Here is a 27,646-nt window from a genome sequence, read left to right as displayed (position 1 = left end):
TCACCTCACTGCCCAGATCAGCCAGTCTGGGTTAATGCCCTTCATTTTATGTCAGTGTGGCGGCATTGTCTCTGCCACATTATGGGATTTGGGGTGTTACCCAAAAATGTGGGGTGTGGGCTTGCTATTATTGTCGTGGAGTGTGAAGTGAGTCTAAAGGATGTGAAATTTTGTCTCACATTAAAATAAAGAACACACACACACACAGAGTGAATCCCCCTTCCTTGTCAGCTTACATGAAAAATACATGCATTATTTTCCAGATGGAAGCAACGTCATGGGTGCCGAGGAGACCAATTTTGACCGCAGCTACGTGAAAAAGAAATTGGAACATGGACTTTCGCGAATTTGGCAGGTTCGTTTTAAACTGGCAAAATGCCTTCCACCCCCCCCCCCAGCAGATGCTCATTTTTTGAAAAACATTAATTGGACTTTTAGGAAAGAATGTAAAAAACCATTATCTCTGGTTGTTCATAGCATCAGAGAAAAATAGGTTCGTTTCTGTTGCATACTTTCATGTTCTTAAAATTGAGTTTAAAGAGCATGAAATGATGAAAACATCAATTTCTCTTGAATGGACAGTAAGATAGAACATTCTTTGGGAAAGAATGTTTCTCTTGTTGCTTCCAGGCACTCTATTTCCCACTGCCTCCCTATGGTTTTCTGTTTCCCCCACCCCCCACCCCAAACAGCACCTCTCCAAACCTTAGAATTCCCCAAGCCTCCCCTCTTGTACATGGATGTTTTGCCTTATAAAATGTAGTGGTAGCAACGTGATTGCAAAACTGGTTAGATGCAGACTATGTTATTTGTGGAGGCTGCAAGTTCTTCATAAATTAGAAGTAACTTTGAAAAACAACTTTAATTCACTCCTCAAGTGTGGGTTTTTTTTTAAAGTATTTTTATTAAAGATTTTCTTGATTTACAAAGGTAGTTGGTTATTTGATTTGTTTAGATCCAGGACTGAGTATCCCTTGAAAGGTTTCAGCCATTTATCATAGGTAGCAAATGCATCAAATGCTATGATGGCATTTGCTTCATCGTAGAGTTGGAAGAGAGCTCAAGGATCATCCTAACTGTGGTATATCCCCCAATAGGTGGCTGTCCAACCTTCTAAGGCAATCTGCTCCACTGTTGAACAGTGCATAGTGTCAGGAAGTTGTACCAAACATTTCGACTAAATCCCTTTTCTTATCCTTTGAACCTGTGGGATTTGGGCCTACGCTCCGGAGCAGCAGAAACAAATTTGCTCTGTTATCTGTGTGACAACTCTTCAGATCTTGAAGACGGCTGTCATATTGCCTCTTAACCATATCATCTGCAGGCTAAACATACCCAATTTCAATACGTTTGTTTTTTTTGCAGGATGTCCAGCTGAAAGTGAAGACCTATTTGCTTGGCACAGACATGTCTAACTTCAAATACGATGACTTCATCTTCGTCCTGGATATTGTCAGCAGGTAGTTTGTTCTGACGAAGAGACAAAGTGGAAGTTAACACAATGAAGCTTCGTGTGTGTGTGTGTGTGTGTGTGTGTGTGTGTGTGTAATTCTAGGAATGTTTTTCCAAATATTGTTTGGTTGCGGCAGGCAGCATAAGTCATAGCATGGCTGTTTCTCCACTTCTGTGCTATTTAAAATTGCTTCACTGATTAACTGGACGGGTTTTTCCAACATCTGAGTCATTCTTGGTGTACTTTAAACCAGCCTCGCTGGGGCTGATTGCAGTTCTAGTCCAAAAACCTCTGGCGGGCGCTAGGTTAGGAAATGCCGAAATAAACTTATGTACATTGCTTTACTTTGAGGAAAGTGCATCAGCTTTATGTTCCAAATATTCTGATTTAAATCAGACCACTATGTTTTAGGTTTAGGAGAATCAAATGCCTTAATGTTCACCGGAGCCATCTTTACTGTCTACTAGCCTTAGGTCTCATCTGCACCAGACCAGTAGGAGTCTTAACTGCATGCCTTTCTTTGGGGATCCTTCACCATTTTATGTTTAATCTGCTGAGAAAATTGTAAAAGTTCCTTTACTGACATGTAGCTTCCAGAGTTGAAGGAATGAGGGTCGGGGAGGCATGGTGATAAAACAGGCTGAAGTGTTAGCTGTTGTTAGTGATTAGAGTGCTGAACTAACGGAATCACAGAATTTATTCTCCAGAGAACAGTAGCTGAAATTGTATGCCTTGCTTAATTTAAGGTTGCCTTGAAATGTTAATCCTTATAAGTAATATGAATGCCCTCCAAAGTGTGAGTCTACAGATTTTCCTTTCTCCTCGCTACCAAATATAGGAAATCTGTATCATTCACCCTGATAGGTGCTTCCATTTTTCCTCCTTGGGAGTAAGAGTGAAGAAGACTATTCCAATCCATGTTTGGAGTGCAGAACTCAAGAGTTATAGATGTTTTCAATTGCTTGTGTAGAATTATCCTTTGCCTCTTGGTTTTCTGCTTTATACAGACAGATGGCCCACATGAAAAGAGGGTGCAGGCCATTCTATGTGGGCTTCTGTTTCAACAGTGCCTACCTGAAGCCCAACCTGTAGTTGAAATGAATAATCTAATTCTTGACTTGAATATATAATTAGAAAATCCTCTTCTGTAGGCTGATGCAGGTTGGTGAAGAGTTTTGCGGCAGCAAGTCGGAGGTTTTACAAGAATCCATTAGAAAACAAAGTGTGAATTATTTCAAGAACTATCACAGGTAAGAGCTACAATAGTAGGCTAGTTGTTTTGGAGATCGATGTCCCTTTCAAGTTTTCAAGTCTTTTAAGTGCAGACCATAAATGCAAAACGTTTTATGTTTGCAAAATGAATGTTGTGTATGAAATGTTTAAATTTTTATCAATGTTCTTTCTGAAAACTTTATTTTACAAGGTGCATAATAAGCCTGCAACTTAAGTGGGGGTTTGCATTCCATGGATCGCGCCTAAAGCCAAGATCACGTATAGTCAAATTGCATTGGGCTCATTGGCAGGTGGGATTGCCAAAATCATTTTTCTCAGAACTCCACCATATATCTATCTATCTGCCACACACACAAATGCACACAAGTTAAATGTGTGCAAGTTGCGGGCTTACTGTAGTTTACTTCAATGCATTGGTGTTATTGGGGCATATTTTTAGTAACATTTCCCATAAATTCCTGTCTCGTGCCTGGTTCCCAGCTACTGTTTTCACTACATAGTAGCAAGGCTAGATTTGCCACAGGGATAGAGGAAGATGCCTTATATCAGGGCAGGCTATTTGACCACCTGTGCACCTGTGTTGTCTAATCCAACCGGCAGGAGCACCTCAGGGTCTCAGGTGGAGGTCTTCCATGTCACCTGCTGTTTGATTCTTTTAACTCAGGTGTGGGGAGCCTTTGGCCCTCCAGATGTTGCTGAATGGCAACAATTCCCATCAGCCCAAGCCACCATGACCAATGACCAGGAATGATGAGAATGGTACTTCAGCAAATCCAGAGGGCCACAGGGTTACTACACCTGCAACTGGAGATGTCTGAGACTCAACTGGGGACTTTCTTCATTTGGTCTGCCATTTGAGCTGTTGTATGATGCTTTTGAATTATGGTGCTGGAGGAGACTCTTGAGAGTCCCATGGACTGCAAAAAGATCAAACTTATCCATCCTTAAAGAAATCAGCCCTGAGTGCTCACTGGAAGGACAGATCCTGAAGTTGAGGCTCCAATACTTTGGGCACCTCATGAGAAGAAAAGACTCTGTGGAAAAGACCCTGATGTTGGGAAAGATGGAGGGCACAAGGAGAAGGGGACGGCAGAGTATGAGATGGTTGGACAGTGTTCTCGAAGTGACTGGCATGAGTTTGGCCAAACTGCGGGAGGCAGTGGAGGATAGGGGTGCCTGGCGTGCTCTGGTCCATGGGGTCACGAAGAGTCGGACACGACTGAACGACTGAACAACAACAACAATGTTGCAGGGAGAGCTAGCACTGTGCCCTCCCAGTGTCCATGGTCTCCCAGCTCACATAATCTCTTGACTGATGCCCATGTCGGCTGGGGCTGATGGGAACTGAAGTCCAACAACCTCTGGAGGGCACCACATTTGGTAACCTGGTCTACTTTAAACATGTCACTGCTTAAGTCTCTAAATGCTTGCTTCAGAGAATACTGTTTTGTATTTTAAAACACATAACAGAAAATATAGGGAGAATATTGTGAATGTTGAATATACAGGGTTAGCAATTGCTGCCAAAAGGCATTTTTAAAATATTTATCATTGTTTTTGCATAGGCTATTAAGAAACTTGATCCATTTCAATGCTTTTACCTACTTGGTAATAATTTGGACTGACGGTGATTGTTGCGTACTGATGTTGAATGGGTGCTATAGAGATTTGAATGGCTAATGTTGTCTGCAAAGCCCTTTGAAGACATAGCAATTTCCATTGGACTGTAAAATATTGTATGTGTGTTAGAGCCTGAATCATCTAAAGCTTTCAGGAGTTTTAGGCTTTTGACTTTAACGGCTCTGGCTCCTCATTGTGTGCTTTAATTAAGAACCATTAGATACTTTTGCAGATGCATTAGTTCATAAGAGCTACCCATCTGGTAGCTCTTTAAAGAGCATTGTCTTCCATTTGTTCATCTTGACATATGTAAACAGGTGGGCTATAGATACAGTGATGCCATCCAAAAGCTGTATAGTGACGCCATTAAGAACATTGATTTCTATAACCTATGACATAGACTGAATGTATTAAGCAATTTTATTGGGAGGTAGCATTATTTTTGAGAATAAGTGTTAGAGTGCTGGGGGTGATAATTGACAACCTTACTCATAAAGGACCTTTCAGGTAAGAGTGGCTCAGGGATTCAGAAGGAAGGAACTGGTAGATTTGCCTCTGTGATTTGAGAACTCAAGTAATACATGCTTCTTGGAAATAGAGCATGCCTTGTTGCCAAGTCTACACTCATTCTTGATCATACATTACTGGAAACACAAGTGTACACATATCACCAGCTGAGGTGTGATTTCTCCAGATCTTGGACCTAAGTTTGTGGCACACCATGGGAATGTGCATTGCATAGTTGTTAGAAAGGGACAAGTCCCGATTTGGATTAAAACAGAGGTTGCATTTATTACAATGTAAATCTCTTACATTAAATAGCTTTTGGAATAGAAGGCCGCTTACAAAGCATTAAAATAGTAAACCAGTGCATAATATATGCAAGGTGTTCATAGGCATTGCTCTGCCTGGACCAACAGGTTGACTTCTGGAAAGAGAGAGAGAGAGAGAGGAGAAAGAGAGAGAGGCAGAAGAGCTGAAAAGCTCATAATGCTCTGTTTCAAAACACGGAGTTAGAGTAGGAAAAAGCTTCCTGGGATTCAGAGTGATTAAGATTATTAGAGCTGTTATCTTGTTGGCCACCAAAACAGAGCCTCTTCTAGATACCTTTTGTATTGCACTTGTTGATTGATGGACAGCTTCTATAGTTCCTGCTAAAAAGACATGTGATTATATCATACCCTTTGAAAATTGTGTTCCCCTTCCTCACCCTGTTTAGAGCACATTTCTCCTTGCAATATGCGAACAGTGGTGAACATGTTAGCAAAGCTTATGCAATTTTATTTAAGCAGTGTTTTTTATAGAATGCCTGGAAAGCACTGGCAATTAATGTTTCTTTTTCAGACTCAAGACTTTTGGTTTTTAAAGCTTTGATCTTGTTTGAGAATATTTCATTGCCACCAATTGCCCCCCCCCAATTTTTCTTGCATTCTTGGCATGATTGTTTAGATGTGAGGAAAAAGAGCTTCTGGAAACAGAACCAAATGTGCATTTGTGCTTTTGCATCATACAAAGGAAATATAGAGAACTGTGACTTTTAATCTGGTTTTGTAAGAGACTGGCTAGGTTTGCATGCTTTCTGGGTGACAGTGTGACTGAGTGAAACACTGGACTCATACATTCCCCTCCCCTCCTTCTGTGCAGGTGGAAGGAAGACTTCTACCAAGTTTATTTTTGTTTTCAAAGAATCTCATGTTTAGCATTGTGAACTGTGGATTGTGCTTTTACAGTAAGCAATAGTTAGTTGCTAAGCGAGCCAGCTTCAAATAATGAGTTATAGAGCTGACTTGTTTAACGATTACTTGTTGTAAAACCACAATTCCCAATTCGCACGTAATTCTATGATGAGATTTTTTGAAAACAAAACTGAACTTGACAGGTTTAGCACTGCAGGTGAAAATGACCAGTGAATACAAATATCCATCTGTCACGTTTTAATCAACCACAGTATGCATGTAACCTCTTGGCAGGACGATACCTTTCTAAGTGGCAAGGAGACCTTTATTGCTGCCTGCTTCCTACATTTCATCACTTATCAGGAAGATACAGATAACCAACTTGCCAAGTGTCTAGATGTCAGTATTGACCCCAAAGCTTGAGAATAAATGCATTGTAATGGGAGCAATTTGGATTTCAGCATTCTAAGCCATTCAGATTTTTTTTAAAAAAGGAATATATTATTTTTGGTCCGGTATTGTTGTTATGAATTAATTAATTGTCTTCCTTTCTTGCTGCTCTGCATTTTAATTGGCTGCTTCTGTTTTATTTGTTTTTATTTGACAACTGTGCATGTTGTTGTTAGCTTCTTAGGACACTGAGCATGGAAAGGCGCAATATGAACTCTACTAGTAGTAGTAGTAATAATGAAAGAGTTTCCTGATATGTTGGTAGTGTCTATGGGGATTTGAAAAGCCTCCAGAGGGGGAGGTGTTGCACATGATTTCAAAGTGATGGGGGAGGAAGAAGCTTCCTGTTCTTTGCACAGTGCCTTTTTGGGTTTGGATCCAGAGAAGCATAAGGGGGACTGGGCTTACACAGTGGGGCTTCCTGCCTCCACTTAAGCCCAGTGTCGCCCTTGCACAAGCAGCTGTGAATATCCTCTTGCACGAAACACCTTTGGATATAGGTAGTATATCCTTGATGAGGGAACTTAATTTCCTCCTCCCAAAAGACAGATCTTGGAAGTACAGTAATTTTTGTAAACTGTGCACAAAAAGACAGACGGTACTAAGGGCGGGAGAGCGCTAGAGCCCTGTCTAGTCATGTTTCATGGGATCAATTCCAATCTGTTACCTCGGAGGATGTGGACAGGCTGCTTGGACGAGTGAAACCGACCACCTGTCTCCTTGATCCTTGCCCATCCTGGCTTATAAAAGCTAGCCAGGAAGGGCTGGGCGATGGGCTCCGCGGGGTGGTGAATGCTTCCCTCTGCGAGGGAATCTTTCCAGACCCGCTGAAAGAGGCGGTCATTAAACCGCTTCTTAAAAAAAACATCTTTAGACCCGGCCAATATGGCCAACTATCGCCCAGTCTCAAATCTACCATTCTTGGGCAAGGTGATTGAGCGGGTGGTTGCTGAACAACTCCAAGCACGCCTGGAAGATGCGGACCATTTGGATCCCTTCCAATCAGGATTCAGGCCTCATCATGGGACTGAAACTGCCTTGGTTGCGCTGGTTGATGATCTCCGGCGGGCTAGGGACAAAGGTGAGAGCTGTTTCCTGGTTCTGCTGGATCTCTCAGCGACCTTTGACACCATCAACCATAACATCCTTCTGGACCGGCTAGAGGGGTTGGGAGCTGGGGGCACTGTTATACAGTGGTTCCGCTCTTTCCTCCTGGGCCGTGTTCAGAAAGTGGTGGTGGGGGATGAGTGTTCAGACCCCTGGGCTCTCACTTGTGGGGTGCCTCAGGGTTCTGTCCTCTCCCCCATGCTTTTAAATATCTATATGAAGCCGCTGGGAGAGATCATCAGGAGGTTTGGGTTGGGTGTTCATCAATATGCAGATGACACCCAGCTCTACCTCTCTTTTAAATCAGAACCAGTGAAGGCGGTGAAGGTCCTGTGTGAGTGCCTGGAGGCAGTTGGAGGATGGATGGCGGCTAACAGATTGAGGTTGAATCCTGAAGTACTGTTTTTGGGGGACAGGAGGCGGGCGGGTGTGGGGGATTCCCTGGTCCTGAATGGGGTAACTGTGCCCCTGAAGGACCAGGTGCGCAGCCTGGGAGTCATTTTGGACTCACAGCTGTCCATGGAAGCGCAGGTTAATTCTGTGTCCAGGGCGGCTGTCTACCAGCTCCATCTGGTATGCAGGCTGAGACCCTACCTGTCCGCAGACTGTCTTGCCAGAGTGGTGCATGCTCTGGTTATCTCCCGCTTGGACTACTGCAATGCGCTCTACGTGGGGCTACCTTTGAAGGTGACTCGGAAACTGCAATTAATCCAGAATGCGGCAGCTAGACTGGTGACTGGGAGTGGCCGCCGGGACCACATAACACCGGTCCTGAGAGATCTGCATTGGCTCCCAGTACGTTTCCGAGCACAATTCAAAGTGTTGGTGCTGACCTTTAAAGCCCTAAACGGCCTCGGTCCTGTATACCTGAAGGAGCGTCTCCACCCCCATCATTCAGCCCGGACACTGAGATCCAGCGCCGAGGGCCTTCTGTCGGTTCCCTCACTGCGAGAAGCAAAACTACAGGGAACCAGGCAGAGGGCCTTCTCGGTAGTGGCGCCCGCCCTGTGGAACGCCCTCCCATCAGAAGTCAAGGGAATAAACAACTACCTGACATTCAGAAAATACCTAAAGGCAGCCCTGTTTAGGGAAGTTTTTAAACTGTGACTTGTATTGTATTTTGGTATTTGTTGGAGGCCGCCCAGAGTGGCTGGGGAGACCCGGCCAGATGGGCGGGGTATAAATAAATTATTATTATTATTATTATTATTATTATTATTATTATTATTATTAGTTTTCCCAGTTCTGACCATTGTACACAATTTGCATATATTTATTGCAAAGGATCTACTATTCTGTTCATCACTTTATCCAGGAAGGGCTTGTTTAGGTCTTTCCTGTGTTTTGTTGCTTAGGCTTCATGGAAACATGGATAGGAAACAGTTTATCTCACCCCTCAGTTCTTTCCTTCTCATTTGGCTCCTATGTGGCTGCAAGAGATCCATTTTGGAGAACCATGTAGTAGAGACGTGATTAGCTCATTAACGGAGGATCATTAAAGAATAGCATAATTTGATTAAATGGAACTGCAGCTAGGTTCTTAATTTCTTAATATAGTTGGCTTGTTACACCCTTTGCCTTTGCTGACACTAAACTTTGTTTTAGAACCCGCCTTGAAGAACTGCGAATGTTCTTGGAGAACGAGACGTGGGAGCTTTGTCCTGTGAAATCAAGCTTCAGCATATTACAGCTTCATGTAAGTCCTGGCCATGTTAAAAAGCAGGAATGGGACGAATGCTTAACATAAATGGTTAAGGCTACTTTGGCCAAGACTGTTGAAGGGTTTGCCGCTATCTTGACTTTCGCTGTACATTTGCTGTGACTGTGTTGTGCTAGGAAAACAAAACACAGTGTGGTGATACCTTAAAGCAGGGGTCCCCAAACTAAGGCCCAGTTGGCCGGATGCGGCCCAATCGCCTTCTAAATCCGGCCCGCAGACGGTCTGGGAATCAGCGTGTTTTTGCATGAGTAGAATGTGTCCTTTTATTTAAAATGCATCTCTGGGTTATTTGTGGGGCATAGGAATTCGTTCATTTTTCCCCTTCAAAATATGGTCTGGCCCCCCACAAGGTCTGAGGGACAGTGGACTGGCCCCCTGCTGGAAAAGTTTGCTGACCCCTGCCTTAAAGCACCATATGCATTTTGTATCCAGAATAGGAAGGACCAAATTTTAAAGAAAGTTTTTGGATGTGCAAGGTGTTTTTCACTTGCCAATAAGTTCTTTTGCACCTTGTGCTGTAAAACGACATGAGAAAGATAAAAATAGATCCAAATGTGATGTTTTGCTTGCGCTACAGATTGTATGCATTGTCTTGCACAAATGGAAGCATGGCGGATGTTGTGGAGCCTACCTTTGTGTGAACATGGGGGCAAGGTATATATGTGGGAGTGGTCTTTTTGTTAACTGGATTCAGCCCTTCTGCTGCCTTTGGATATCATTCCAAGCAATTGTTTTGTTTGATAAGAACAAGCTGCAGCGAACCTTGCATGTATTCCTCCTCTAGTGTGACTGTGAGGATTGGAAATTATCAGTTCTGATGGAAGCTTAGCGCAGTTCAGCATGTTATGCAAACCTAAACTGTGTGCAATGTTAACTGGCTTTTTTAAACAAGCAAGCTTCATAGCCAGTGTTTTGGATTTGGCTTGTTTAAGATGAACCACCGTTAAGGTGAACCATAGTTTGTCAAGTCTGGATGATGGGACAAGCTGTGATTAAACTGGAAGCAAAAGCTTCCAAACTTACTGTTGCAGTGGAGCAATATAGGGAACATGAGGGTAACAGTGGCTCGTTCTTGTTACGCTAAACAATGGTTTTGCATTATGTCAAAATAGAGTCTTTAATCATCCCATGCTATATCCAGCAGTGATAAAACCAGATGCTATGATAAAAAGAAAACTTGTTAAAATTCACTTTTAGCAGCCATTTATATTGATTGATTCTTAAGCAGCTGTAAATGCAGAGGCATTGTAATGCTCATAATTTGCTTTTTAAAAACTCTGCTGTAACGTAATTCATCACGATGCTTCACTAATGAACTTAATATGTGTTTTGAAAGTCTTTCATTTCCAAGCTGCAGGGGGTGTTTTGCCTGAAGTAATTGGGCAAGTTTGTTAGAATAAGACAAGCATCAAATTAATGGTTACATTTGCAGTCTTTAAAAAGAAAATGAAAGAAGGAAAGCCATGTTAGCTGAAAGACAAACACCGCAGTGCTTGTCAAGAAACTGCTCCTTTATTATGTGGATCAATATTTAAATTGCATGGCAGAGCCTATAAATCACCTTCTGTTTTGTGTTAATAGGAATTTAAGTTCATGGCACAGTCCCGTTCCCCTTCTGTGTCACCAAGCAAGCAGCCTGCTTCAGAAGCAGAAAGAACCATAACTCTGTTTGAGCAGTATTGTAATGGAGGGAATCCCTTTGAAATCCAAGCCAACAACAGAGATGACGAGACTGAGGATGTGCTGGCTTCCAATGGGGTAAGGGAACACTTTGATGAGCTCTTCGTATTATGTGAGACACGGTATTTCTAACCAGTTAATTTTCAAAATGGAGATTGCAAAACAATAATACTTCAAACAGAGAATTCCCTGTCGACACGCCTGGTGTTACTGTAGAAATCTTGCTTCAGGCCAGCTCAGTTGATAGAGCACGAGAATCTCAAATGTCAGGGTTGTGAGTTCAAGCCCCACATTGGGCAAAAAGATTCCTGCATTACAGGGGGCTGGACTGGGTGACCCTTGTGGTCCCTTCCAACTTTACAAGTCTGTGGTTCCATGTTAGGAATCATAGCATCCTGGTTACTTAACACAAATGCTCCTAGACACACCCGCCTACCTGTAAGAACCCAGTTAGAACCTCGGTCTAGGAGGGAGATTGGGGTGACAAAATAGTAGAGCAGTGGCTTCTCAGGACTATTTTTGGGGGCCTATCTTCCAGGACAGACTGGATTCACTCTGTAATGCAAACTCCAGGTCAGGAGTGGCTCATTACCAAACCTGTTGAAACTTGCATTCAGTTGATTAGATTATTTACTTGTGCTTTGGTTGACCTAGACTCTCTGTATAAAATTAAAAACACATTTCTCCTCCTCTGTGGTACTCAGGACTTGTATACCTGTTCACGGGCGAACACTTTGTGCACCTGATGAAGTGAGCTCTGATCCATGAAAGCTTAAGCCACAATAACTTTGTTAGGCTTTAAGGCTGCATAAGACTCTCTGTTGTTATTGCTGCTACAGACTAAAAAACTGGCCTGTCTTGAATCCTGCCCGGTTTACATATGCATCTCGTCTGAAAGGCAAATCCCATTGTGGTGGTTTAATTTTTTTTCTTGTACAGTTCCTAATGAAATTAATATTCAGATTCATGGTCACTGTCAAGGATTGGCCTTTCTGTTGCTACAATGCGAGTTGCGTTATATTTTCCTATAAGTAACTGATTGGTCCTACCATCATCACGGAACTGACACATTCTCAGATCACTAGGGGGCGCAATGATCACATATACCAGCAACTAGCTATGACTTTCTGTAAGTTGTAGTATATATTTTCTGCAACCTTGTTTTGGATTGCCCATGGTAATACTGAGTTCTGTTCTATTTATTATGGAGGCTCACATATGTAGTTCTGCAAGGCTTGCTCTTTTGCCTCGTTTTGGTTAGTACTTGCTGTGGTGAATCCCTACTCTCCAACATCTGGATAATTAGTGAATTATCAGGCTGTCATGAATATGAATCTGTGCAGGGCTTTCTTTCTTTCTTTCTGTTTTGTGTTCTCTGTGACACTTGGGATACAGAACATTCTGTGAGGAAGGAACTAGAACGCTGAAGAAAATGAGTTATATGCATGTTTTCCTCAAATTTGGTTGGGCAGTTGTTAGATCTGCAGACATTAAAAAATGGGTTTTATTAATCTTACATGTGGTTTTAGTTTCTTGGGTGGCACTTAGCAAATATTTTAATTTATGGTGGTTTATTATCATTTTGCAGCCTCTTATATTTGGATCAAACATTTAGTTGCATTGTTTCTCTAACTTAACTGAAAGCTGCTGTTGGTAGTGGTTCAATGTTCAGCATTTTTCTTTCAAACAATTTATCACAATTATGCTCGTTTTGCTTAGATTTCTCGTCTGTCCCACCCTGTGGCTCATTCAATGCAGTGGGCCCGCCACTTACGTGTGGGTTCAGCTCCAGGAGCCCATGTGAAAGTCATGAACCCCAGGAATCGCCCCCTACCCCCATGAGGCTGAAGGCTGCTTACCGGGGTCTAGGGAGGTCGTGAGAGGGACCCAAGATCTTCCATGGGCTTTCCTGTGACCTTCCCAGACTGTGATAAGTGAGGAGGCACCTTTCTTACCAGCCTCTAGGACACGCTCAGAGCCCTCACATCCCCTTCCTAGCGTCTGGTAAGGAAGGCATCGCCATGCTTGCGGGGCTTAGGGAAGATGGTGGGAGGGCTCTGGAATGCTGCCAGAGCCCTCCTGCTCTCTTCCCAGAGCTGTAAGAAGAACCCACTGGGACCCAGTATGTGTGTAGGGTGTGTGTGTAAATGGAGAGCAGAGAACAGTGGGTTTTCCCAGCTCTCCATTTAGTTATTTAATCCCCCACCCTCTGCAAGGTTACAATTGTGGAAATAAAGTGAGTGCAAGTTTCAGGCTGTCCTATCTATCTATCTATCTATCTATCCAGAACTGAATCTGACTAGTCCAGATATTATTTGCTGTTTAAAAAACCTATAGTACTGTAGTTTTCTTTAAAAAGATTTTTTCTTCTGGTGAGCAAGGTATCTGCCATTCACCAGGGGAAGAATGACAGCAACAGTATCTTAACTTCAGACAACATTGCTCCGTGTACGGAATTAAAGTCTAAGGACCACTGGGGTGTTTTATGTGTCTTCTGAGTTATTGCACAGGAGCTGAAAGCACTTACGGTTTATTTTGATAGTATGAATCGGATGAGCAGGAAAAGAGTGCCTATCAAGAGTATGACAGCGATAGCGACGTTCCTGAAGAACTGAAGAGGGACTACGTTGATGAACAGACTGGAGATGCCCCAGTAAAAAGGTACCTTGAACACACGTTTCATAACTTATTTTTTCTGACATGCTTAAGCATAAACATATATACTGTCAACTCATCCTTAGTGGGACTTCGAAAGCCACCCCCCCATGCATATCTTAAGGTCTCTTTCTACATCCATTTGTCTAGCAAGGAACACTCCCTACCTGCTGCTCCCACCATGCTTGTATGTGCCAGACATGTGCTACAAAAGCCCTTGTGTAGTGCAGAGCATTCTGGGTCCATATTCTAGGATGCCGTCTGTTTAAAAGCAAGGATGTGTCATCTGTGATGCTCGTGTTGTTTTTCGACTCCAGCTCCCATCAGCCTCAGCCAGCATGGCCAGTTGTCAGGGATGGTGGGAGTTGGAGTCTAGCAGCATCTGGGATAGCGACAGGATAGCCACCCTTGGTTAAAAGAGAAGAGTTGCCTAGGCCTGTTAGTTGTTAACCATGTGCCTGTGTAAACTGAGCATGCATGTTAAAGGACAGCAAGCAAGCAAGCTTCTATAGCTCCTCTTGGCAGTGATGGGCAAGTGATCGTTAAGCAAAGCTTGTCTGCTATTACTGATCTTCTCACTAGGGAACCCTTGATAGTCAACTGAGGAACTCCAGAACACTGCTTGGAAAACCACTATTTGACGTTCATGCTTTTTATCAGCAACCCTGGACGATTTTAAACTGTTACAGGAAAAAGCCCCACATCTGGTTGTGACCTGGATTAGTTCTGAAGGTGATGGTGGTACCCAAAGCAGAGCACCTGTCTATGACTAGAGAGCAGCCAGGTTCATAAAGGAGCAGGCAGTCCTTCTCCCAGAAATGGCCACCAGTTTGGATGGTTTTTTTTTTTTTTAAACAATTCATGGAAGATAAAAGGTTGCCAAAGGCTCCTAAATCTAATATCTTTGTGTTCTACCGCCACTGTCGGAGGAAGTATGCGTCTGAATTTTAATTGCTTGGAAACGGCAGGAGGCGAGAGCGCTGTTGTACTCAGGTCCAGCTTGCTGGTTTCCCATAGGCATCTGGGTTGGCCACAGATGCTGAGCAGGTGGGCCACTCACCTGATCCAATAGGGCTCTTCTGATGTTCTTAGATTAGAGAAGGTGGAGATCTAAGGTGGATGGAAGCTGCACAACTCCATTTAGCATCTTACAAGACAGATTAGTAACAACGTGAATGCTGCTTTGGGAATGAGAAAATAGATCTTTGCAAATGGAGGCGTTAGCATTACAGCTTTTACACCCACATGATCTTCATAGTTAAAAAGTCAGCAAGAGCTTTGTTCGGCCTTTGTAGCTCTGATAATTATTCCATGAAGAAATTAAAATGCTGCACGCTCCTGCTAAAATAAAGCCATTTATCATTTTCAGCGCTTGGGCTAAGACCTTTTTTCCCATCCTTTTGTTAATTGACAAAATTGAAATTAGGTATGACTTCAGTATGACTTAATTACCAAGGGTATGATGTGATAAATGTATTCCTGTTGTAGAAGATAGATAAACAGGTGTGGAAGCCTGAGGCTACTAGGAAACGGTACTCTGTTCCGACTAAAGGAGTCTTATTTTATTTTATTCTCTCAAAATGAAAGTAACATTTTACCTAACTCCCAATACTTCTTAATTCCAGTCAAAGCCTTGCCATTATTGGGCCACCCATATCCACCCCGAATGCAAATTGTTCAGAAGGATGCTTAAGTCTTCATTTCTAGATCTGGGCTGGAGAACTTGTTTAGCCTGAAGGGCTGCATTCCCTTCTGAGCAGCTTTCCAAGGGGCCACATGGCAGTGTGTTTACTTACAAAACATTACTATACTCTGCTCCTTTAGTGGCAAGAACAAAATATAAACAGAACAATAACTCCCCCATCTGCGTGGTCCATGTCTGTGCACTTATACCTAATAATTTTTCTACCTAGTATTTCTCGAGAAACACTGAGAAGCAGGAAGCGATCAGATTATTGCCTCAGTAAGGTGAATGCTCCCATTTTGACCAACACTACACTGAATGTAATAAGACTTGTTGGTAAGTGAAATGGTTTCTTGCTTTCTTAATACAACCTGCATGTTTTATCAGTGTGTGTGCTTTATATTTAGAATTGCCTGGATTTTAAACCTTCATAACAGGAGTGTCATAGTCTCATCTTTGAATAGTTCCGAGTTTGTTGCCGCTGCTGTTATATTTTTGTTACCAAAAAATACAAAAATTACGATGTGAAACAAAATTATAAAAGATTGCAAGATAATTTATCAGGAAGAGATTCTGTAGTATATTTACAAAAGAAAAGCACAACAAAAACACACCAGGAGGGGAGAAATAGTAATAACTATTAATTCAAAGAATGGAACATGCTTCATTACAAAAAAGCTTCATGAAAATATTCCCATTTAGTAATCCACCACATTATCTTACAACAATTTCACAGGTGTGTGCAATCAGTCCCTAGCTATTGTTTAATGTAATTAACTGTAGGTTCTCAGGCAGTCGATGCCTCCTTATAGTCCTCCTCCTTTTTCCACCACCCTTTTGGCTTCATTATCCCCCAACTGCTCCCATATTTTAGCTGGTTCTCTGTAGTCTTTCCAGTGTCTGGCATATAATATCGGCGCTGCTTGGAATATATCTGGCAAGTGTTCAACTTTCTTTATTTTCCTAAGAGGCGACATGATAGAAGTGTATAAAATTATGTGTAGTATAGAGAAAGTGGATAGAGTACATTCCCCTCCTCATCTCTTATAATAATAAAACTCAAGTACATCCCATGGATTCAGGACAGACAAAAGAAAGTACTTCTTTGCACAGAGCCTAGATCAGTGGTGGCCAAACTTGGCCCTCCAGCTGTTTTGGGACTACAACTCCCATCATCCCTAGCTAACAGGACCAGTGGTCAGGGATGATGCGAATTGTAGTCTCAAAACAGCTGGAGGGCCAGGTTTGGCCATCACTGGCCTATATAAACTATGGAATTCTTTCCCACAAGAAGCAGTGATGGCTGCCAACTCAGATGGCTTCAATCAGGGGGTAAGTCCCGCCCCACATAACCACATAATTGATCGTATGACATGGCACACAGACACCATTTGAATGCGAATGCCCATCAACTTTGGGGGGAAGCCCCCTCAGATGTTTTGTTTGGGGTGGCCGAAGGGACCCCGGCCCCTAGGAGTTGGCTCCTATGGCTTCAGTAGAAGATTAGACAAGTTCATGGAGGGTGCCCACTAACCCTCGTGCCTATATGCTGCCTCCATACCAGATGCAGTGTCTTCTGAGCAGCAGTTGCTGGAATCAGATGGGAGAGCAGTGCTGTGCTCGGGTTCTGCTTTCAGGCTTCCCATAGGCAGAACCCGAGCACAGTTTGGCCACTGTGAGAACATAATGATGGGCTAGACAGGCTACTAGCCTGAGCTAGCAGAGCTCTTATGTTCTTATGGATGTAGGGTTTTATTTAACAGGCGGCGATGTGTCAAACATGCTGTAATTTGGTTACAACGCCAACTACTTAATGTTAGCTATGATGCAAACCTTGGAGAATACTTGTACTGAGCCAACGTGTGTGCCCACAAATGTGCTTTGCCACTGACTTCAGTGTTTGGGGGCTTTTTATTGCCTTTTACAATGCCTAGAACAAAAAAGTTATCACATGAAGTCATTACCTTAATCTACAATGTAGGTAAATGGATTTTCATCTGATGGACACGAGGGAATGTAATTGAATTGTGTTGTGTGGAAACTCATTTCCATGCATCCTTGCCAGCAATCTTGTTCTCCCCATGCTGTTACCTGAAACTTCGTTAGACTTTGGGGAAACATTGCATTTGTGAGCATGACCTAATGGCATAAGCTGCCGCACTCCGAGCTCTTCTGGGATGCCGCAGTAATAATTTGATAAATATTGCTCACTATTTCTTGGCCAAACACATGGTATCTTTCTCTGAACTAATAAGACTGTTGACACATCTGGTTGAAGAATATGCAGAATTGCCATCTAAAAATCTAAGCGGGCACTTCATTCTTTACGAAGTTTAGATGAATTTGGCAAAGATTATGTTGTTCATTAGTTACAAGCCAGAAATGTGAGGAAAGATTTCTGTGCCTGAACTCCCAGTTCTTTGGTTTTTCTTTATTTCCTTCCTTCATAGCTTCTTTAAAGGATATCCCTAGCTAGGTTGGCCATTATGGGGTAGAACTTTGTGCCATATTCCAGTGTTCTTAGGGAATATTGAAAGAATGCATTATCTAAAGTACTGTATATTCTGGCATATAAGACTACTTTTTAATCCAGGAAAATCTTCTCAAAAGTCGGGGGTCGTCTTATACGCCGGGTGGAGAATCTGCGGTCGAGCATATCTCAAACTCTATATTTTAACTGGAAAAGTTGGGGGTCGTCTTATATGCCCAGTCGTCTTATACGCCAGAAAATACAGTACAGCTGATAAAGTGTTGACCCTCAGATCTATGACCTGGAGCATGGAAGGCAGATAGAAAGTATATGGGTAAAAATTGTAGTAGAGGGAAACATCAGTGACCTTACTGTGTATGTCTGCTATGGATCTCCAAACCAGACTGAAGACTTGGATGATGATGCCTTCCTAGAGCAGATTACCAAACATTCAAAAAGGAGAAATATAGTAGTCATGGGGGACTTCAACTGAGTTTTGTAAGCAGAGGTTGGATGGCCATCTGTTATCTTTAGTTGAGATTCCTTCATTGTAGGGGGTTGAACTAGATGACTCTCAGGGTCTCTACAATTCTGTGATTCTATCCCTGAAGTTTATATGCCTTGATAGGCTCTTTGGACTGCAGCCATTGTTTTATAAATAGGTACCTAAATAATGAATAGTGGATATGCAAAAGTTATTTGTTGAAACTAACCCTACCATGAAATATTTTGCTATGTCAGGTTTTTAAAGGGAGGGAGGACAGGTTAAACATGGTTTTTCGTATTCTGTATTTGATAATAACTAATTGGCATGTCCATTGTGCTTTTGTTGTACAAAAAGTCTTGTAGAGTCTATATATCCTCTCAATAACCCTGTGAGACACACTAGGGTGCGAAATTGTAAAACTGAGTTTTTCACGCATTATCCAACTCCGGCATGAAAGGATATTTCTAGCTGAAGATATGCAAAGAGTAAAAACCCATGGATATCCTTTATTTAAAAAAAAAAAAACAACACGAAAAAGGCAGCAAACACTGACTTAGAAACCTGGATGCTGTCATTCATCAAGTGCTTTGAAGTTTTTAAAAACTGCTTTGAGCTTTCGTTTTTTTGGGTGGTTGTTTTTACAATCAAGCAGTAAATTGTATGCAATAAAAATAAATAAATAAATCTTGCATGGGCTACTGCAATTTTTCTTGAAGCTATATTGCAATTTATAAACACCTTGAATTACACCTCTAAGATACTACTATATGGTTTATTATGTGTTCCGCTGCTTAATTTCTCACACAAAACATAAAGCAGGAATACATTTCTGTTATCTCTTTTTCTGCCAGACTTTAAGGGCAGTCTCAGATGACTCCTCCATAATCTATTTGAGTTAAGGTTAATGTGAGCTATTTTCCCACTCCACCCCACCCTTTGATGGTTGCAGCTTGTGAGAGCTGGAAAAGATGTCTTGCAGTGAACCATCGTGTAATGGAAATTTTAACTGTGATGATAATAACTGCAGGATTCTGTGCTATGTAAGAATTACCCACTGCCATGTAAACCGTGTTACTGTGAGAGCCTATCATGAAATCATTCTAAACACATCCATAAGCACTTGACAAATTATATAATAAACCGAAAACTTAAAAATTGCAGGCTTTTAAATATTAAAAAGTAACTCACCCCATATAGTTTTGCCTGGAAGTCTTAATATCAAACTTGTTTTAGAATCCAGATTGCTAAGAAATATGTGCCAATGGCTAACAATTTGTCAAAGAAGCATGCAGTTGATTGCATCTTTGCAAAAGTCTGATTTCACTGCAAGTGCTGCTCATAATGTTCTTCTCTTCCCTTCTAGTTATTCTAGGGGATGGAGGTGGGGGGGGGGACCCACACTCTGCTGATGGTCTTGGTGACTTTTCTGGTGATTCCTTTTCAAAATACTGGTACCTGTTGAGTGCAAAAAAAAGCTTGTCTACTAGGTTTATAGGGGGGAGTTTAAAAATTGGCATTATCTTATGGAAGGAATGAAGAAGAAATGTTCCTGGAGCCTGAACAGTGTCAAGATGCAGAATGATGTAGTGATAGAGAAATGTTCTTGGCATCTCAGGGAGAAAAGATTTTACATGGGCAAGTTTTAGGGAAGAGTTCCTTGTCTTCCTCATAGACTCTTAAGTCCTATCTTCTAACCTTTCTGTTATGTAGATGAGCGTATAGAAAGAGATGTTTGGAAAATCCAGGCCCATGGGATTATCATAGGTGTTATTGGAATCGTTGACATACATATCAGTTACCAACAGCTTCAGATGTTACTTCTCTCCATAAATGTGATTGGTAAACACTGGGACTGCTGACATGTGCAACCCCAGAGAAAAAGGGAGAATGAGCAGAATTTAAGGAAATGTTCAAGACTACCATGGCTTAGAAGGATGTTTGTAATCAAGGAACATAAAATCATTAGGGCATTTCATTGCCTTAACAGTTTTCATTGCAGATTTAATGCTATTTCATGTGCTAGTGCAATGTATTATAATAAGTGCGATGCTGCCTTAAGCTAAAAACGGCGGTACGGTATTTTTCCCTTAAACTTTCAGGGTTCTGATTTCTCAAGTTTGATTATCATTTCCTCTATTTCTGATGTCCAGGCTGTGATTGTCACTTTTTATGTAGGTGCCACCCACATCCAAGAGGAGAGGTGTTAGCAGGCCTTTGTAATTTGCAGAAGTGCAAAACAACAATATCAACATTATTAGAAATAAAACCTAAGTGAGGGAACCACAAAACAGCCCAGTGAGAATTGAAAGTGCCCCATGGCTCTTGAATGCTGACTGATGGCTGAGGGGCTGGAATCCAGAGCAGGGAAGTTCTTCACACTGCCAACACTTTGTTGCACGGCAAGGTTGTCCTACCTATGCCAGTTTCCAACATTCCACCACACGTCTAGGCTGTGCATACAACCATACGTTTAAAGCACTTTGAAAGCACATCCTTCCCACCCCCTAAAAAAGAATCCTAGGAACTGTAGTTTGTGAAAGGTACTGGGAATTGCAGCTCTCTGAGGAGTAAGTCACAGTTCCCAGGATTCTTTGCGTGAGGGGAATGTGCTTTAAAAGTTTGGTTTGTACGCAGCCTAAATATGATCAAGAATTGGAACCTAGAATGGAGTTAAGAAGTTGGGAAGAAGCTTAACTATTTATAACCAGGGACAATGAGGAGAAGGAATAAGGTTTAGCTCAGAGCTTTCCAAACTGTGTCGCGACAAGTTAGCCTGTTGGCTGCAGTGTTTAAGTGTGTCATGCTAATGCTCCCTGGGGCTGGAAAGGGGTTAGTTTAACCTCCAGTTTGCTAGTAAAGCTGAATTACTGTGTCGCGAAATGATGCATGTCTAAAATGTGTGTCATCAACGTGAAAAGTTTGGAAAGCTCTGGTTTAGCTCCTAACCTATGGCGACCTTTGCTTTCAGTTATGTTAGGAAATAGCTGCTCATCAACGTACAAACTTGGCATAGAAAGTTGAACTTTTTGTGGTGTTCTTCTTTGTCTCTGAAGGCAAATACATGCAGATGATGAACATCTTGAAGCCAATTGCATTTGATGTGATCCACTTCATGTCCCAGCTTTTTGACTACTACATGTATGCAATATATATGTTTTTTGGCCGAAATGACACGGTAAGTAAATACTGCCGTTTAATCAGTGTGCGTGCATGCATGGTGAAGGGGAATAGTATAAGGGGGTAGCGATAGTTGGAATATTAATTTGCAATTCTAGAAGTATAAATGGTATAAGGTCTGTGTGAGGGTTTATGCCTATCTGCTTCCAAGATGTCATAGAGAAAGAAATGTTGTTATGAGGAAACAATCTGAGGATTACGGAAAAATTGGTTTCTAGTTTGTGGTATTGTGAGAGAGAAGATGGAGGCCACGTTAGTACAATTTATTTTGTTTGGCTAATTGCTTTTCAGATATGATGTTCCTTTAACTTGGGGGCTCTCTCAATATGTCATAACAAGGCCAAGAAAAGAAATCCCCATAAAAAACCAAAACAACAACAACAACAACCCTATAGAAGCTTGCCCCCAGGCAGACTAATAAGAGGAATTTGGATGAGCCATGCAGGGTAGTAGCTGTGTGGTAATATAAGGATTGAGTAAGCTACCGTTACAATGGAAATCAGTGGCATGTGAGTACCAAATGGTACTGGGATATGCTGCTGTTTTGCTTACAGTGACTGAAAGAGTATAAAGGAGGGATGAGGCTCCTCAAGGTCTCTTGCTCCTTTTAAGATAACACTAGGAGAAGAATATAGGGAGGTGCCCACTCCACCCTTCAAAACTGAAGGCACCTCCCAGCATTGAGAAGCTAGGTGTTAAATAGCTGGATACATTTCACACATGCCACAAATCATTTGTTTATTCATTTATAACTTGCAAATCTGAAAGGTATGTTCAGAATATTAGTACAAAGGAACAATATTTTCCATGTTGCAAGAATCCCAGAAGCAATGTAAATACTAGAATCAAGTGCCCCACGAGCTTTAACAGGATGGGATCCTAAATCAGTCATTTATTTGCTTGACAGATCCAGACATGGTTCCAAATTGTCTAGGGCTGTTCTTTTGGCAGGAGGAATAACGTTGAGATTTGGTTGTTTACAGAGATGAACAGCAAATAGTTTTTTTTTTAACACAGACTTGATTTTCATTGGCTGTTTCTGCTGCTCTTTGTTTAATTTCTTTCCCCCTTTGCACCTCCTGTTTGCATTTTAAAGCTCTTACCCAGTTCTACACTTTCCACATCTAGCAGAGAACAACACAGTGCTAGGCAGGTAAATGCACAAGAGCTGGATTTTTGAACATTGTGTTTCCTACTGTAGTGTTCCTTATTGTTTGGCTTTTTGAAGAGCAGTTCCCATGGGAAACATACAGCTTACAAAAAGGGTCTATGAATTTAATTTAGCCTTCTTGTAAAGATGATGTGATAATCTAGCATCTCTGAAGACCTCAAACTACTTTGCTAATGATAATAATAATAATAATAATAATAATAATAATTTGGTACGTCCCTTAGACCAGTAGAATAATAGAATGATAGAATTGTAGTGTTGGAGGGGACCCCAAAGGCCATAGAGTACAACCTCCCCCCACCCCTCAGTAAGCTGCCTGTGTTGGGGATACTATTCAGTAGGGTCAACCCCACTAAATTGAAAAGAAAATGTTTTTGAACCTTTGGAGACCGAAGACATTAATATTTTTATTGTAAACTTCTCTAAGTGAAAGTCTGTCATCTCAGCCCGCACACTGCAGATGTGTGTGCTATAAAGAAACGCAGGTTGCCTTAAGTGTTCTTCCATATTCAGTTGCCCATGTAACAGTTGCACACTATTTAAAATATTCAGCCTTTCCCATCATTCAAGCCCATTTGTTTACTTCAAGCCACTTACCCAGTGGGACGTAAGTGGGAGTAACTTGGCCAGTGCACAGGTACATTAACTTGAGTGGCTTTTGAATGATAGTTAAGGTCTGTTCTGTTGAATCCAAAGCAAAGGAGTGTCTTCCTGAACTGACAAATGTATTCCTGGTGTGAAACACATAGCCGTATTTTGACAGTACGGTTGAAGTTGACCCTTGAAATGCATGTATGTTTCTTAGTTCTCACGCTTTAGTTTTGTCAACTGAGCAGCTCTGTCTGGGTCTCTTATAATTCCCACTGAATTTAAAATGTGGTAAGTTGCAACAGGATGAGCTGGTATAATTCATTCCTATAATAGAATGGCTTTGGGTCTTTGTGAACCATGACACTGGAACATTTTCTGCTTGATTCATAATCACAAATGTTTGTGTAGGCGTAACTTCACTGAATCTTTTCAAAAGGAAATCTTTCTTATATAACTAGTTATCTTAGAGCACAAAGGTAATTGCTACTAAATAGCAAGTGCAGTTCTTCATTCTGATTTACATTAAATTTGTTCTTCATGTGGCAAAGGTGTCTGGTGCCATTTGATGCCATTCTCACAAAGAATACAAAGCACATGGCTTCCCTATGCCCCAAAGTGCAATATAAAGTATTCTGGGGGAAAAATTATCCCCTAATACAGTGGATAATTCATGTGTCCTTTATGAATTGTGTGTGGTCGTTCTAGTGTTTGAAACTTAGTTTTTCTTTTTATATGAGTGCAATGTTGAGTGCGTTGCTGCTTCCTTCCCTTCCCTTCCCTTCCCATCCCACCTCTTTTTCCATTTTTTTATTTTGATTGAAATACCATGTCATGCTGAGCTTTTATCCAATGTGGCAATGGAATGTAGGCAAACGGGAAAATTCCTTTGGATTATTTGTATGCTATCCAAATTGTGTTGCTTAGAATTCCCTCTTACTTCCAGTTTGAAACGACAGGACTGGGACTCAGCAGCAGCCGCCTTCGAACGACACTCAACAGAATACAGGAGAGCCTGATTGATCTGGTAAGTTGTAGGACTTTGAGTAATTGAAACTGGAGAGTAATAGGAATTTCTGCTGTACCAGAACTGGTTGCTGTACCAGATGATTTCACCATCCTGAGTAATTGCACTAAATCTACGTTAGATTACAACAACACATGGTTCGTGGAGATGCCTCTGAAGACGGTTCAGAAACTTCAGCTGGTGCAGAGTACAGCAGCCAGGAAGACGGCTTGAGCATATTACACCAATCCTGTCTTGACTTCCCTGGCTGCCAGTTAGGCCCTCTTCTTGGTTCCTCTTGACCCATACCACTGGGTGATCCACAATAATGAAGAAACTTGGAAATTTGGCAAAGTTGATGCCTGTGTATATTTCAGAAACGGCATGTGGTGAAGCAGTGGTGGTTGAAAACTTACAATGATAATTGGGATTTTATCCTATATTTCATACCCCTACCTCAGCAAAGCCATCAAGACGTCTTTTAAAGATGGAAAGCTAAAATACATGCATTCAACACGATCTTCCCTTTAGGAATCACTGCCTGTTTTTTCACAGCAGTTGCGTTACCTGTGAATCCTTCTGTCTCAACAGTTCTCCAGAAGATACCCATCCTTTGGGGCCTAAGGTTTCAGCAATCGGCCACAGCACCTTTAGTGATTATAAGCCTGGAGAGACCAAACATGAGACAGTTCAGTTCTCACTCTCTGTGCTTCACAATGTGATACCCACATTCATTGGTATCAGTGATGTGAAATAAAGCCTAGTGACTTCAACTCAGGTACCTTCACAGAATCACATTAGTAGGAACCATCAGTCCAGAGGTTGTTTATTTTCCTGTTCCCAGTTTCCCACGCTGTTACAGAAGGCCCCTGACCCCCTGGAACAACTGTGTGTGTATTGGGGGGGGGGGTTGGAACTCCGGGGGCCCCTGGAGCATTGGGTGCTGCAAGAGCAATTGATGGAAATTGCCTCCCCACCTTTCTCCAGTGGAGAATCCCAGGCATTTGTTCCAAACTCAGTGCAGTATGTTTTATTAATAATAGAAGGTCTGGTCTCAAGTGTGATTATAAAAGCTGTATGTTACAGTACTAAAATGGCTACCCAAAAGTCAGTCTAACCACTTTTGCCTTGCCATCTATCTCTCGTACTCTGGGAGCATGTTAGCTGCCAATGGAAATATTTGATAGATGTTGATTTATTTGTTTGTATGCCTTTTTTATAGCCAAACCCCAACATAATTTGGCTGTTGTTGTTTTTAGTTAAGACATTATTCATACCACCGTGATACACTGCATCCCTTTTATGTAAGCAGCTGGTATAAATGGGTCTCCTCCTTCCAGGAAGAATTGAATCTACTGTATAAGAACCATGGTCTATCCTGTCAACAGTTGAAAGAATGTAAAAGCACATATCCTTGATAAGTAATGTGGTACCAATTCTGTGTTCACATTCTGCAGTGGAATTTACTAGGCAGGTTAAATGGAGCTCCTTCTGGAAGGGGAAACCGCAAATGCAACAGATCAATAAAACCAGGCAAATGCTGCTTTCCTCAATGGAGAGGGTGACAAATTATTTAACAGCTCTGGTGGACTGCTGTTTGCTTTCAATAGAATGGTACTAGGGAACAGAACAAGTTCCTGGTTCAAGCACCATAGAGGTGCTGACAACCTTGGATTGGCTTTATCTGTGTTAATTGGGAGATCGTTTTGGTATAGTCCCCCCCCCCCATGGGTGTGGTTTCATAATAAACCCAGGTGTGGACAGACGCATATAGAAAACACATTGGAATTGAAAACCAAGGTCGATTCTCCAGGAAAGATATGTAACCAGGTATGCTAGATTCCTGATGGCTCCTGCTCACAGATACCTGCTGTGAAACCCATGTATTGTATTGCATTAGATTGTTAAAAGATGTACATTTTTTGTTTCTTCAGCTTGTAAACCGCCTTGAGTATTGTAAGATAGAAAAATGGTATACAAATTAAAAATGATGATGCTGATGAAAGATGTGATAAAAGTGCTTTGTAAAGCACCGCAAGAGTCCATAAACTTCTATATGGGGGAAGCTGTGGCTTCCTTTTTCCGGAGAGGGTTCTGTGTTTAATCCCTGGTGACTTTATTCAAGTAACTTTGATTATGTGAACAAAGTTTCCTTCCATTTCATCCCACAGTTTATGGGGGGTGGGGTGGTCACCTTCACTATGCATGCTGATTCATTACCCCCCCCCCCTTCCAAAACTGAGCTTGGTAACAGCCACCTGGTGGGAGTTGTAGCTCTGTACATCTGGAGGGCAGTAGGTTGTGGAAGGCTGGTCTAAAAGGTACTCACCAAGGTGTTGTTGTTGTTTTTACTTCCCACAGTATATTTAATCTATATATTGTGTTTCAGCCTAGGTACAGTTTTATTTCTGAGACCGAACAAAAATGAGAGCAGTTAATATGTAAGCAGAGGAGCTTGTCAGAGCAATGGGATTTCCAGGGGTAGAAACAGAAAGATGGACCTTCGTGTGTTTTTTTCCCCCGTATGTGAGAGAAAATCTTATTTGTTTTTCATTTAATTTATTTTTCAGTACAGTGAACTTAGGCTGTACAGGCTTAATGGGGGACGGGGGTGGGTGGGTGGGACTGTTCTTACAAGATCAAAATTGGCCACCTTTCCCTCAAAGTCTAAAGGAAATGAAAGATCGGAAAACCTATCAAAATAGACAGCATTAAAATTTAAAAATCCAGAGCTCAGAGCTGCTAACTAGATCCATCTTAAATGTCTTAAGTAGTGACAGCTGTTCATCACGGATGTGGCTGTTCATGCCACCAAGGCAAGGGAATTTTCATAACCAAGACATCACTACAGAGAAGGCTTTGTCTCACATCCCTACACAATGAGCCATGTTTGCCAAGGGGTAACAAGTGGGACTATCAAGCCGTTCCTAAATTATTTGCTGCTATATTTCTCCGTGTGTACACTGTACATCTGTGTGTGTGGGGGGGGGTGAGTCTGTCTTCCCTGTTCCCAGTTGCTGTGTGCTCTCCAGCACTGGCATTTGCATGTTCAGATGACCACCAGGAAGCAGAGTCTATGTGCACCTGTAGGTTCTCCCTTCTGACAGTTTCCTGAATGTACCAGTGTTGAGGGTAGCAGAAGGCTTCACGACCCCATTCGCACATATTGGTAAGCCAAACCATGGCTTACGAAGAGCCAAGCACATATGCCGGTTCCTGCATTGAAGGTGGTAAGTGCTGAGGTCCTCCCTTGGTCCTGCTGCCACCACAGCATCTATGGCTAAGCCATGACTTGACTTACTGTTGCATCTATACCCAGGCAGCTCATGGCTTGTTTGCTTCAGATAAACTTTTGAGTGGTAAACTAAAAATAATCTTTGGTTTATTGGCTTGTGGTTTTTGTTTGGAGCGAAACAAAGCACAAGTCTGGGTCTGGGTGTAGTGCTAGCTCAGAGTAGCACAGCACCAA

At 41.9% G+C, this 27,646-nt stretch overlaps 1 protein-coding gene across 1 annotated transcript in view; it reads left to right on the top strand.

The window, feature by feature from the left end:
• VPS50 (VPS50 subunit of EARP/GARPII complex) overlaps nucleotides 1-27,646 on the top strand; it is a 79,323-nt gene that overhangs the window by 32,807 nt on the left and 18,870 nt on the right. The window contains exons 14-22 of the mRNA XM_033164954.1: nucleotides 264-355; nucleotides 1,366-1,460; nucleotides 2,605-2,703; nucleotides 9,145-9,235; nucleotides 10,841-11,017; nucleotides 13,482-13,600; nucleotides 15,508-15,614; nucleotides 21,289-21,410; nucleotides 24,118-24,198. Of these exons, the coding sequence (XP_033020845.1) occupies nucleotides 264-355; nucleotides 1,366-1,460; nucleotides 2,605-2,703; nucleotides 9,145-9,235; nucleotides 10,841-11,017; nucleotides 13,482-13,600; nucleotides 15,508-15,614; nucleotides 21,289-21,410; nucleotides 24,118-24,198 (983 nt within the window). The remainder of the gene's footprint in view (nucleotides 1-263; nucleotides 356-1,365; nucleotides 1,461-2,604; nucleotides 2,704-9,144; nucleotides 9,236-10,840; nucleotides 11,018-13,481; nucleotides 13,601-15,507; nucleotides 15,615-21,288; nucleotides 21,411-24,117; nucleotides 24,199-27,646) is intronic.

The sequence above is a fragment of the Lacerta agilis genome, chromosome 12, assembly GCF_009819535.1.
Source record: "Lacerta agilis isolate rLacAgi1 chromosome 12, rLacAgi1.pri, whole genome shotgun sequence".
NCBI lineage: Eukaryota > Metazoa > Chordata > Lepidosauria > Squamata > Lacertidae > Lacerta > Lacerta agilis.
Note: the sequence above shows the minus strand (reverse complement) of the source record. Positions and strands in the feature narration are given on the sequence as shown.